Source organism: Lycium barbarum, chromosome 8 (assembly GCF_019175385.1).
Source record: "Lycium barbarum isolate Lr01 chromosome 8, ASM1917538v2, whole genome shotgun sequence".
NCBI lineage: Eukaryota > Viridiplantae > Streptophyta > Magnoliopsida > Solanales > Solanaceae > Lycium > Lycium barbarum.
This window is the reverse complement of record NC_083344.1, coordinates 63,411,180-63,424,001: the sequence shown is the minus strand read 5'-3', so window position 1 is coordinate 63,424,001 and position 12,822 is coordinate 63,411,180. Positions and strand designations below refer to the sequence as shown.

General features: G+C 35.8%; 2 protein-coding genes across 3 annotated transcripts; one reads left to right on the top strand and one right to left on the bottom strand.

Annotated features, from left to right (window-relative positions):
• The first annotated feature begins 214 nt into the window (after nucleotides 1–214).
• On the top strand, nucleotides 215–4,943 carry LOC132606158 (calcium uptake protein, mitochondrial-like). 2 transcript variants are annotated; one of them, XM_060319525.1, is made up of 7 exons: nucleotides 215–536; nucleotides 838–905; nucleotides 2,121–2,344; nucleotides 2,541–2,624; nucleotides 3,283–3,496; nucleotides 3,760–4,056; nucleotides 4,241–4,943. In XM_060319525.1, the coding sequence occupies exons 1-7, from the start codon at nucleotides 281–283 to the stop codon at nucleotides 4,469–4,471; spliced, it is 1,374 nt and encodes a 457-aa protein (XP_060175508.1). In that variant the 5' UTR covers nucleotides 215–280; the 3' UTR covers nucleotides 4,472–4,943. The 2 variants fall into 2 exon arrangements, with proteins under 2 accessions (XP_060175508.1, XP_060175509.1); XM_060319526.1 differs by lacking the exon at nucleotides 2,541–2,624.
• Nucleotides 4,944–7,448: 2,505 nt separating this feature from the next.
• Nucleotides 7,449–12,441, bottom strand: LOC132606157 (ACT domain-containing protein ACR2). The gene is made up of 8 exons (XM_060319524.1): nucleotides 11,553–12,441; nucleotides 11,080–11,152; nucleotides 10,909–10,960; nucleotides 10,682–10,796; nucleotides 10,504–10,571; nucleotides 9,052–9,753; nucleotides 8,250–8,354; nucleotides 7,449–8,154 (listed from the first exon to the last, which is right to left on the bottom strand). The coding sequence occupies exons 2-8, from the start codon at nucleotides 11,148–11,150 to the stop codon at nucleotides 7,801–7,803; spliced, it is 1,467 nt and encodes a 488-aa protein (XP_060175507.1). The 5' UTR covers nucleotides 11,151–11,152; nucleotides 11,553–12,441; the 3' UTR covers nucleotides 7,449–7,800.
• Between the last annotated feature and the right edge of the window lie 381 nt (nucleotides 12,442–12,822).

Here is a 12,822-nt window from a genome sequence, read left to right as displayed (position 1 = left end):
TAATTTAATAAGGAGCAAAAAAGAACAGTTTCAAGTGCCACGTATGCAAAAGTGGGAGTTTGCAAAAGTAAGAATTTGAAAAAGGGTAAGCAACACAACTACCACGTATGCAATTTACTATCCTGTGGGTCCCTAATGGTATGTGTGAGGACCACAAAAGTTTCAGATCAGCGCTTATATATAATAGTAAAGTTGATGGCAATTTGGTCATTTTCCTAATATTTTAAAGTATGGAAGATTGTTGACATCCGATTCCGAGTCTCTTGTTTTCAACAAAAGTATGCCAGTTTGGTCAGCTCTCCGGCGTTCTCTACAACCCACCCGTTGTATATCCATAACCCAACTCCCCCATATTCGCCATTTAACTGCAACTAATGTACAGCACCATCCAAAATCATCTTTCCTCAAATGGATTGGTGGATTCATTACCACTTCCACTTTAGCTTTCACATTTTACTCCTTTTCTTCCCCCAATTACCCTTCTTTCTCTTTTTCCGACACTCTTGATCATCATCCACCAAATTATCTCTTTGGAGGTAAATTCTTCTTAACTTCTTTGTCTTTTTACCCTTTTAACAATCATTTATAACTCCCTCTGTCCCAATTAAGTATCTTAATTTGATTGGTCACAAAATTGAATAAAAAAAGACTTTTGAATAAAGTAATTTGTAATTTACTAAAATATCCTTTAAATTTTGTGGTTTAAACTTGCTTTGTAGAATATTTAAATTGTCAACTTAACTTCAATTGTGGGACCGGGGGAGTATATCTTTCTTATTGCTTTGGTGGTTTTGAGTGAAATTTTGAATATAATTTAAGGTTAACTTGTATTTGCAGATGCTTACAGAAGAAAAGTGTTCTTTAAATATGAAAAGCGTATTAGGATGCGAAGTCCTCCTGAAAAGGTATTCATTCTATCTAACTCAACATCATTTAGTTTGTTTGTAATTTTCCATCAATACTTCCCTCACTCTCAAATTTATATGACATAATTCGGATTTCGAGAGTCAAACTTCTTCATTTTGACCGTGAATTCGGACATACAATGTTTATTTTTTTTATAAAACAATTTACATATTTAGAAACTACATAAAAAGTAGTATAAGTCACAATAATTTACAATTTAAAATATTTAAAGGGCATACGAATAATTGCGGTAAAATCTTTTCTTGTTTGACTCTTGAAATCCGAACTATGTCATATAAATTAGGACAGAGGGAGTAGATGAATACTAGATTAAAAAGCATATTTTGGTTTCACCGATCAGTATGTGGACGACTAAATTTCGATGTTTCTTGCAATCAAATGAAGGGGAAAGCTGTACTGAATCTTTACAATGTGATTATATTTGCTATTTGTCGATGCTGTCATATTGTTTTGACTGTGTATCATCACTAGATAGAGTAGTTTTTTGCATGACTGAACTTAGTGATACCAGAGTCTTATCTGTTAGAACTACTGACTAAAATAAGTTCATCTCATCCTATCCAACTTAAGCTCCATTTGATCTTCTTATATTACCGCACATCCATCTTAGCATTGACATCTCTGTGACACTCATCTAATGGATGTATTGGACCTTTGCAATCCAACATCCACTCCCATTTTTCTTTTGTACACTATGACTGAAAAAGTGAGGATGGGAAATGTGGAGAGAGAGAGAGCATCAGCGGAAAATTTCCTGTAGTAGGTACATTGTATCTTAAAAGTAGTCCAGTGAAGACAATCTTTTTTGATAAAGAAATTCAGTGAAGACAACCTTCAGTGCTCATTTTCCACTATAATGTTTTTAGATGCATCGGTGATGGTGCCCTAATGTGAAAATGCCAGAAAAGCAAAATCTCATGGTTGACCTGTATTTGACATGTATCTTGCATCAAGAATTTAACAAATTCTGCATCCGAGCGGCCTTTTTCAACTTCTCTGACCTACTTGGCGGCATTTTCTAATTGGCCAAAAATGTTTTCCCCTCCAATGATAAGTGTACTGGGATATTGTGTTTGTGTAGTGTACGGTAAAGATCTCAACTTTTATCTCTCTCTATAAAAACTTGTTCTACCACGGCTGTGATTTGCATGAGGGTTAACTATTTGTTTCAACATTTTGTTGTTTCCTCGAAGGTGTTTGAGTACTTTGCATCTTTTGAAGCCCATGATGGAGAAATACTTATGACACCAGCAGATTTAATGAGAGCGGTTGTTCCTGTGTTCCCTCCATCTGAATCACACCTCGTGAGAGATGGACATCTCAGAGGTGAAAGAAGTCCGGGTGAACTGCGATGCGCCCCATCAAAGTTTTTTATGCTTTTTGACACAAACAGCGATGGCCACGTATCTTTCAAAGAGTGAGTCCCAAGTCTCAGTGCAGTTTCTCTTGTTCTCTATTCAACTCATCAGTTTGCCATTATTAAGTAATCTTCCCCCTTGTCTTGTTTTTCTCTGTTTCTCCTGATTTAAACTTTAGAATCATTCAGCTTGAGTTATAAGCCATACTTATGTTGAATACTGAAAAAGTCTTCCATTTTATTGCATTTTTTACAGGTATATATTCTTTGTGACCCTGCTGAGTATCCCTGAATCAAGTTTTTCAGTGGTATTCAAGATGTTTGACCTCGACTGTAATGGGTAGGAGTCTAATTTCAACATTTAAGTTGCAATTTGTAAAGTAGGGATATGAATAAAATTGTTTGTCCCCTTCTTGTATGATAGGAATGTAAGAACTAGCATACGAGGGATCTCTTATGTCAATTACTGAACGCAAATGAGGATGCAGAAGACTGAGAGAACAGTTTCCAGTTTTGTATTCTGTTTTATGTAGTTGCGAGTCTTGGAAAATTTACTTTTTCTGTTCAGCGATGGATAATTGCGTGACTTAGAAGAGGCCCCTTTGATGATCTTCGTTTTCTTTTCCTTCTTGACTCTAAATAATTCGTGTTCAGAAAAGGTAGATATATCACTTTCATGATTAACTATGGGTTTGTTCTGTTTGGATATTATGGTGATTGAGTAAGGAAATGGTTGAGCTCTATGGCTTTGATAATGACAACTTAATGCTGTGACTTAGCTGTTACTCTATTAAGATAGTGTCAATTGTTTGTAGAGAGGGCATTTTCCAGTTAATTCAAAGACTGCTGACTTATTTATTTGGGGAGGTTTGAGGGATGACTGCCAGAAATTCAGGTTGAACAATTATATGTATCTTATTCATGCTGTCCTGTTTCGCTATTTCTGTCAGACACCAAATTTTGTGTGGTTTAATGAGTTAGTGCTTATATTGTGACAGAGAGATAGACATTTATGAATTCAAGAAAGTAATGACTTTGATGCGAGCTCACAACAGGCAAGGTGCTCATCACAGTGATGGACTTCGAGCAGGGCATAATTTAGGTGGTCATGTAGACAATGGAGGCCTATTACAAGACTTCTTTGGGGAAGATGGCAAGAAACACCTCCAATATGATACATTTGTCCAATTCTTGAGAGATCTGCATGAAGAAGTATGTCAACTCTAATCATCAAATGCAAAATGGAAAACAAGAATAGTTTGACATTTATTTTTCAGTTAGTATATGTCGTTTGCATTGCAATGGTTTTCAATTATCCCTCCCTTGTGTTATTATATTGTATCACCCTCTGCTATTATTTTTAAAGGAAACCCAGTTGCATGTATTGTATCAATGAACTAATAAAAGTGATATTCCCTCCCCTCTTTCAGGTGTGATGTTAATTCTATTGCTGTTGTCATGTATGTGCTTCACAGATGCTAAAATTGGAGTTTGCCCACTATGATTTCAAGTCTCGAGGGAGCATTTCAGCAAAGGATTTTGCCCTGTCCATGGTTGCTTCTGCTGATTTGAAGTACTTAAACAAGTTGCTTGATCGAGTTGATGATTTAGATAATGAGTCACAACTAAGTCATATTCGGATTTCATTTGAGGAATTCAAAAGTTTTGCTGAGCTGCGCAAGAAGTTGCAACCATTTTCACTGGCACTTTTCTGTTTTGGGCAAGCGAATGGTCTTTTGACTAGAAGTGATTTTAAAAGAGCTGCTTCTCGAGTATGCACTCTTTGTTGCTCTTTTCCATCTTTCAGTCAGCTTTTCCCATGCATGCATGCATGTGTTAATGTTATCCTCTTTTTTGTTTTAAATTTGTGTGTGTCATGTGTTTTAACTGGAACATTTCTTTATATGTTTACGTGCTTGTTTAGTTCTCAATTTCTTCTGACAAAGTATTTAACAGGTATGTGGAGTCTCTCTCACTGACAACATGATAGAACTTGTCTTCCATGTTTTCGATACAAATCGTGATGGAAGTTTAAGCTCAGACGAGTTTATTCGAGTTTTAGAGAAGCGAGAAAGGGATATTGCTGAGCCAACTGAAGCAGGTATCCTCAACTTTGTGTCTTGTTGTGGGAATTGCACACGAAACTACAAATCCTACTTGCTTTCTTCATGGTCAACCTCTTGTTGACGGGAGGAGGACCTACTGGAATATTGGTGAAGTGATAACTGCTTGAATGGTATCCTGGATTTTTTTTTTTTTTTTGTTTAAATAAACTGTATGAAGGGGAGTTTTGACACAACAAGAAGAACCATTTAGTAGGAGATTACGGGTTCAAGCCATGGAAACGTCTTGCAAAAAAGCAAAGAGGTAAGGTTGTAGACTTAATGTGGTCTGCATTTCCCTGAACCCTGCGCATAGGTGAGAGTTTAGATCACTGGGCTGGCCTTTAAATAAACCGTATTAATAGCAACAAACAATTGAAGCCTCAACTTATTTCCAGAAAATTGTTCCGGATGTTAGGGGTTGATCCTTTGTAGTTATAAGGCCAAGTATGAAACTGTAGCAGGAAGTCTTGGATGTGTTGTACCTGGATAGACTTCGAAATTCTACATTTAATTATGGAGTCTAACATGCTGTAGTTTGATGTTATTCAATTTTAGTTCGTGTCTTACCATTTTACTTCCAAGAAAAGAGGAACCAAAAAAGCCTGCTGCGATGAGTTTGCCAATGAAAAACAACACATGAAATATGAACAAGAGAGTTGGGTGAATGAATTAAGGGGTGACAAAATAAGTTTCAAATTAAGAAAGAGTGACACAAGTTATTTTATTAGGTAAGGTGACTCTTTTGAGACTAGTGTTAATGACACTGATTTTAGAAGTCCCCATGTTTTATTATTTACACAAAGCCCCTACCTCCTTCTACCCCTTCCCCTCCTCCGCCTCCTCCTTCTCTGCCACCACCACCACTTCCCTCCTCTTCCTACGCCAGCGCCTCCTCCTCCGCCTCCTCCATCACCACTTCCTTTGGCTCTTCAGCCTCCTCCGGCTCCTCCACCTCCATCTCCTTCGCCTCATTTTCCACCCTTCACCTTCTGCAGAAAATTCACAAACTTCGGTGCAACAATTATCGATTTTGTTGTTCAACAACTATACAACTTCGATAGTTGTTGCAACAACTCAACAACTCAAATTTCAGTAATTGTTGCAACTTCTAAAATTTGTTGGATTTTCTGCAGAATTTCTTTCAGTGGCTCAATTATTTTTTTCAAATTTTCTCCAGAAAATTCTCACGACCAAAGTAAAACAGTACTTAGAATAAGAAAAAAAAAAGAAAAAAAAAGAGGAGAACAAGAAGAAGACGCCATGAAAAAGATGAAAATGACGACGAGCAAGAAGTAGAGAGAAAATGACAGAGAGAAAGAAAACAAAAAGAAGGGAAGGGAAATAAGATGAAAAGGTAAAGAGGAGAGGGAAAATTTAAATTTTGAAAAATTTAAATTTTGAAATCCAAAAGTCGGTGGGAAGTCTTTTTAAGAACCCTAAGTTATAATTGGACTCTTAATCTCAATTGACTTGGTCAAAGTCACCATTTCTTAATTCAAGAAAAGAATTCCAAATATCAACAATTAGTAACTAGACATGCTCAATATCATCAACTACTACTAATTGCTGGATAGGCATGCTATATTTCAATAACTGCTAAACGTATCACGACACAGTGTAAATGTATAATGCTAAGGACCTCGTGGCAATAGCAGATACTTTGACCTAGCAATCTAACACATACTTTCCCCACACATGAACTAGATGAATTTTATATACATCAAACAATTCAAATAGCATCCTTTTTTCTTCTAAAAACCAATCAAAACTCAAGATTTCATAGTTTAAATAACTCCAAATTCAAGTATAATATTAAGGCTAGTGTAAGGAATCATGACCTTAATTTGTAGGTTGAATCTACACTCTTTAGAACTCACAAGTGGAGAGAATCTTGCTAAAAATATCTAATAATCGTTGTTGATGCCTTTGCGTGATCACCACTTTACCCTTCACAGTCCTGCTCTGATCTACCGTAATATTTGACTAAAGTCAATTAAGCCTTCTTACTCTATGCGATAGTGACACCTTGTTTGCAATTGCGATTACCAAAAGATTTCTGTACCGCGATCGCAGGCATGTGTGCCTGATCGTGCAAAAGAATCTGCACAAGCAAAATTTGCTATTATAGATATAGTGTGATGGTGCCGAAACTCAACCGAACCCCCTTGGGTCCCAACCCAAACCATGCTGACTAGTAGCAAATGGTATTAACTTACACAAGGTCCCAAACACATGTTTTGGAACAGAAACACTCAAAAAGAGGGGTTGAGTTGTTACAAGTTGCTCCAACATGGCTCAAGATTTGTTTAGCAAATTCCATTTGTGTAGGTGAAAAGACAATTCAGGTAAAAGAACCCAAATTGGAGCACATGGAGATTCGTGCTCAGGCCTAAAGTTTGGTGTCCACATCCTGAGCCACATTTGAAGGCCTCCGATCTCAAGAATCTCCTAAAGTAGACATTTTTTACGATCTTCCTAATTATTGAAGTCTATAAAGATTTTTCGATAGTCATAAACACAAACTTTAAGCCATTCCTTTGATTGACTAGTTCGATGAAAGCAGTTCGAATGACTTTGATCTTCGGTCAGCTTCTCAGAAATTTCCCAACAATGGTGAACTTATATTCGTCAGCCATGACTTTTTAGTAGTCACTGGAGTTGAAAATTGCTTTGTGGATGGTGGTTCGAGCTTGGATTGTGGGGCATCCGTGGCTGTTCTGAGAAGTGGAAGACTTAGAGCCCGTTTGGATTAGCTTATAAGTTGCTGAAAATAGCTTATAAGTTGTTTTCAGCTTTTTTGAGTGTTTGGTTGGCTAGCTTATAAGCCATTTTGTGCTTAAATAAGCCCAAAAAAATAATTAGGTCCGTTTGGCTTAGCTTATCTAAAGCAGCTTATAACCCCAACTTATTTTATTTTGGCTAAGCTGTTTTTTCAGCTTATAAGCTGTTTTTTTTAAGCCCATCCAAACAGGCTCTTAGAAAGCCTAGCTATTATCGAGCCATATATAGTTGGGTTTTGTTAGATTTCCTCTTATGAGATTGGTCGCCCAAACTAAGGCATCATTTTGAGGGGCCAGACACGTCAGTGGAAGGCCTTCTGGCAGAGCCTTGAGGATGGGGTGTTAGTACCAGGCGCCGAATCTAGAGATTGAATTCTACTGTTCACCTGCCCTCTAGTTTCTTAAAGCGAATAAATAAGAGCCGACTCTTTTTCTGCGTAAAGGAAAATTTCAGCTTTTATTCAAAGATAATATCCTTGGGTTGTCAAATTGAAATGTGCACGAATAGATTCAATTGACAAATTTACAAGTTATACATATGTACAATGTCTACCTATGATCCTATCAAACAACAAAAAATATCTAGGAATGTACATCATCTAGTTGCTAAACCGGCTAACGTGTGACACCACTAGATCGCAACGAAGTTGTGGGAGAGTTTTTCGAACTGAGATTTCATTAAATCTCCAAGAGACCGAAAAGAACTTCCACGTGTCATGGAGGTTTTGGTTGTTGTTGTTGCGGTTGTGGTTGTCTCGTTATTCACAGCAACATCAATTTCGCCCATCTCGGTCTTCATGGACTTGACAAATTTCATGTCTATATTATTACCAGAAATGTCTCTTAAGTAGAATATATTTCTTGCTCTCCCTCCCTCAGTTGCTATATCTGCTCTAACAACCGCTAGACCATTCTCTCTAAGAACCCGAGTAATGTCAGAGAGCAATCCTACTCTATTATTGGCGCATAGTTCTAATCGAATTCCCTGTTAAACAAACAAATAAAAGTAATGATGATCAGAAAGATGTAAACTTAAGGTCAAATGGCCAACTACTACTAAGAGATTGAAGAAACCAAGACCTCACAAACTCTTCGTTCAATGGCAGCTTCCAAGCATTTTATCACTCTTTCTTTCTCACTCTCTGTGCTCATTGCATATCCATCAACATGCCTTATGAAATATTCCTGTGGCATCAAAAAGTTCATCAGCATATTTAATATTGTCTTTTTTCCTTGTTCATTATTAGTGCTCTTCTTTTTATGTGTCTGATTCGTCCCAAGGTCGTAATCTTGGACTAGGAGACAGTGGCGGAGCCAGGATTTTTACTAAGGGAGTTCAAAAATATAAAAAAGTAAACACACGAAAAAGTCAAGGGGATTCAAAATATATACATAAAAAAAAAAATTTAACCTTATATTTACTGTGTAATTTTTCGCAGAAGGGGGTTCGGATGACAACCCCTCGGCCCAACCTAGCTCCACCCCTGCTAGGAGGCCATACTCACTACATACCTATTTCCGTTGCATTTGTGGACTAAGTTTAAAGTTCAATTGAAGTAATTATCACTTTGAGAGGGTCATTGGGCCAGCATATCTAAAGATACATTGAATCTAGCACAAATTATAAATGGAATCTCTTATATGAGAGGCATGTAGGCAGATCTCGGATTTCTAGAACATGGGTGCATCACTAAAAAGGGAGAAAAAAAAAGTAGTTAGTGGGAATAGATCCTATTCCTTGGGGCAAATAATCTAGTTTCGCGGAGCGACCATGGATTCAGGTGCACTGTGATTTAGGCCTAAATCTGCCCCTGCTTGTGCAGTTTTTTTGACAACTCTAAAGAGGAGTGAATTCATTATAAGGTACAAATAAAAAAAGTACCTGAAATGCATAACCCCCACGGGAATCAACGGAAGCATGGAAGATGACATACTGCATATCTGTAAGAGTGCAAACAGTATCAAACATGAGCCTCTTGCGATCCTTGCACTGAATAGAAACTATTGAATATCCCTTCTCATGACAATTCTCAATACGCACACTCAACATTTTCTCTTCCTTATCATGAGTGCTGTCAATTAATCTTGGAGACCCCATTAATCCGGGAGAACTACTTATAGGCGGGTTTGAAGGGCTTTCAAAATCACGAACAGATAGCATAAGCTGATGTAGTCTACGTTCCACATCGGTCACCGTGCCTTCTCCTTCTGGATTAAGTCCATAAGCGGTTTTCACTTCTTGTTGTTTCATATTATCTTCGTTTGTGCTCCGAGCAGTAGTTGCTCGGAGCACTGTGGTGAGATGATCTTCGATAGCTGTCAAGCGAGTGTGGTCGATAGGTGTGTCAGTAGACTCCTCTGAAATGTAAACAACGCAAGCTAAACGTGCATTATGGCTCCATGCATGTGCTTCCACAACGTTGCAATGGAGATCAGCTAAGGCAGCTGATATCTCTGAAAATAGTCCTGGCCTGTCTCTTCCAGTCATTTCAATTGCTGTAGGCTCTGGTGGAGATTCACATTTGAAAAATTTTCTACTTCCTGTCTTTGATTTCTCTATTCCCTCCCTATTTGCACCAATGGCCTGCATGTTTCTTTCCATCAGTCACATATGATTTGTGTAATTTAACTGGCCGGGATGAGTTATTACTCTATTTTTTAGGTTAAAATATTAGGCTTCATATGAAGACTTAGCCCCTGTTGTTGGTCACTTAACACGATAGTGTCAAAATTATTTGTACTGTCAATGCATAGAACATAAATTCAAGGTTTATAAATAACAAGGTAACTTCTATATACTGACAGTGTATTATTTTATACAATTAGTCATTTTCTAAGTTGGTAACTTAAATAGATGGTTATGTATAAAGTTATTCTAATTTGGTAAAATAAATACCCCCTCCATCCCAAAAGACTATCCGGGTTTGGATTACGAGGACCAAACTAATTAATGTTCGGTGTGAATTCGGACATAATTTTTTTTATTTTTTTGAAATAAAAATTACATAAAATGTATAATAAGTCATGACAATAGTTTATAATTCAAAATATTTATAAAATATCTAGAAAAATTATGGTAAAAAAAATATCTTTTGACTATCCAAATAGTAACTAAGACAGTCCTCTTAGGAAGGAGGGAGTAAGAAAGTGTAAGTAACTTACTATAATAAACATGTAAAATAAGTAATAGTTATCAGTGTGTATAGGTTATGTTTAAATGCGATGCAAGTTATTCATTTCAGTTAATATCACTTATCATGCATGGGATTTAATTTTCTATTTTAGGCTAGTTTGAAAAGCATTTTAGCTTGGAACTTTTATTTATGATTGTTACCTGCTGAATATAGTTGATAACTCTCTGATTGGTAACTTTGTTACCGAGCTCATCTTTGACATGAAAGACTGAAAACAAGTATTTTAAAGGAACATATTAGATCCTATTAATTGTAGGCTTAAGTGGGATAATTATTATTGATAACAAGAATATATAATGTGAATATTATGTTGATTACCATCCATGAACCATCCAGCATCTGAAGATATATAGCCTTTCAATATAATGAGATTCATATCTGTTAGCACTTGGACCACTTCTAACAGGAGACCTTGCTTATTTACACTATCAATCTGCATATAAAACGAATGGTTACGTTTAGCGCAACTAAAAGTATTTTTCTTGTCAATTAACAATTCATTGTTCATCTGAAAGAGAAATTTTGTAGTAAGAAGATTGTTTTACCTTCACTACTGTACAATTCTCTAGACTCTCATTGTCAAGAGTAACTCGGCATCTATAAATAAGGCAAAATAAGTTAAACCTCTCAGCTAGGCTATCGAAATCAGGATCAAAATAAGAAGATTGAACTTTTGTCAAATAGAGAATTTTGACAAACCAATTTTGATCACTTACTTTGGGCCATTTATCCTCTCAGCTAGGCTATCATAATCAGGATCAAAATATGGCGAACAAACTGGGTTCATGCCTGCAGACGAAAAATTAGGTCATGGAATATAAATTTTTACAAAATGACAATAACAAAAAAACTAATTATATTGGTAACCTACAACAAAAACTTGATGACAATAACAAGGATAACGAAAACAAATCATGCTGATAGTAACAATGGCTCCAACAATAAAAAATAAACAGCGACGATTACAAAGATAACAGCAATAGCATAGTCTAGAGATTCATTTGTTTTGACGAATTTAGAAATCAGCTTCATAGGAAATGCAATCGTTTACTCCCTTTTTTTTTTTTTTTTTTTTTTGCATGTAGTTTCATTTGAGATATGAAACTGTATTGCAGTTGAAAATTAGTGTTGAAAAACACTTTCTATGAACATATGACAAGAAAAAGAAAATCTTCTAACAGCGACTAACCTATTTTGTCGATACTCTCTCGAAAGTTATTGTGGAAATGTGACAAGACAGCAAACAAATCCTCCAAAAAATGGAAAAGAAATAATTTTGGGTAGAATTCGTGTTAACTAAATAAAGAATAAAATAGGAGGAGATAGATGCCAATGAGAAGTCCAATCCCAATGTTTTTTTCAGAAGATTGGAAGCATTCTAACAATTTATCAATTAAGCCCAAAAAAAGAATTATTGAAAAGGGAGAGATACGGAGGAAATTAAAATTTCTGTGCTCTCTCTCGGAAAGAAGAAAGGAAGAAACTATATATTATATAAAGAAAGCTAATTATCCCTTTAAAAATATATTGATTAGACAGATGTACAAAGGGAGAGAGAGTCTTGTGTGTAACGAAGGATGAATGTTAAAAGTCTTGATTTGCTAGTGAAGGAGAGTATGCTTAGAATAGGGAAGAGAAAAGAGTGGTGGAAGTTTAATTTGGGAAATAGTAATGAGAACTCAAGATATGTACTCCACACAAAATTGTAAGTTTAGGCCACATTTTTTATTGGATTGATTAAGTCATCTTTTTCCAACAAGTCAAATATGTTCCTTTAGTCATCCACAAGTTCCTCCTGAATTCTTGGAAGACCTCCTTTTTCGAATAGGCTTTGCGACGATGCAGCCCAACCAAGCATGTTAGGCATGGTTCTTTTTCTTTTTTCTTTTTTTTCATGAAAACCACCATACCAAGTTTGGCATGGTTCCATTTGGCATAAAAACTTTTTTTTTTTTTATAAACATAAAATTTGGATCAGGGCCTTCTCAAAAGATTGGCGGCCTAAAGCTAAACTTCAGAGAGAGACCCTAATTTTTTTAAAAGGAAAGATTGTCATATATATTTTTATTTAAAGTCTACTTTTCGAGATGCAAAACCATTAATTATTGATTTATAAAAGTCAAGAACAATGCAAAGTTGTTAACATTTTTTCCAAATCAATTTATTCTAAATTTCTTTCAACTGACAATATAGCTAATCAATCACGTGACTAAAAAAAATTCTTCTCTTTTTTTCTTTTTATAAGAATTGTGTACTCCCTCTGTCTCAATTTATGTAACACAATTTGGATTTTTAGAGTCAAACTTCTATATAATTATCGTGAATTTGGACATACAATATTTAATTTTTTGAAAAACAATTTACATATTTATAAACTACATAAAAGTACTATAAGTCACAACAATTTTTTAAGCAAACTAGCCATAAAACTTAATAAAAAATGGGGGCCCAAAGCCATT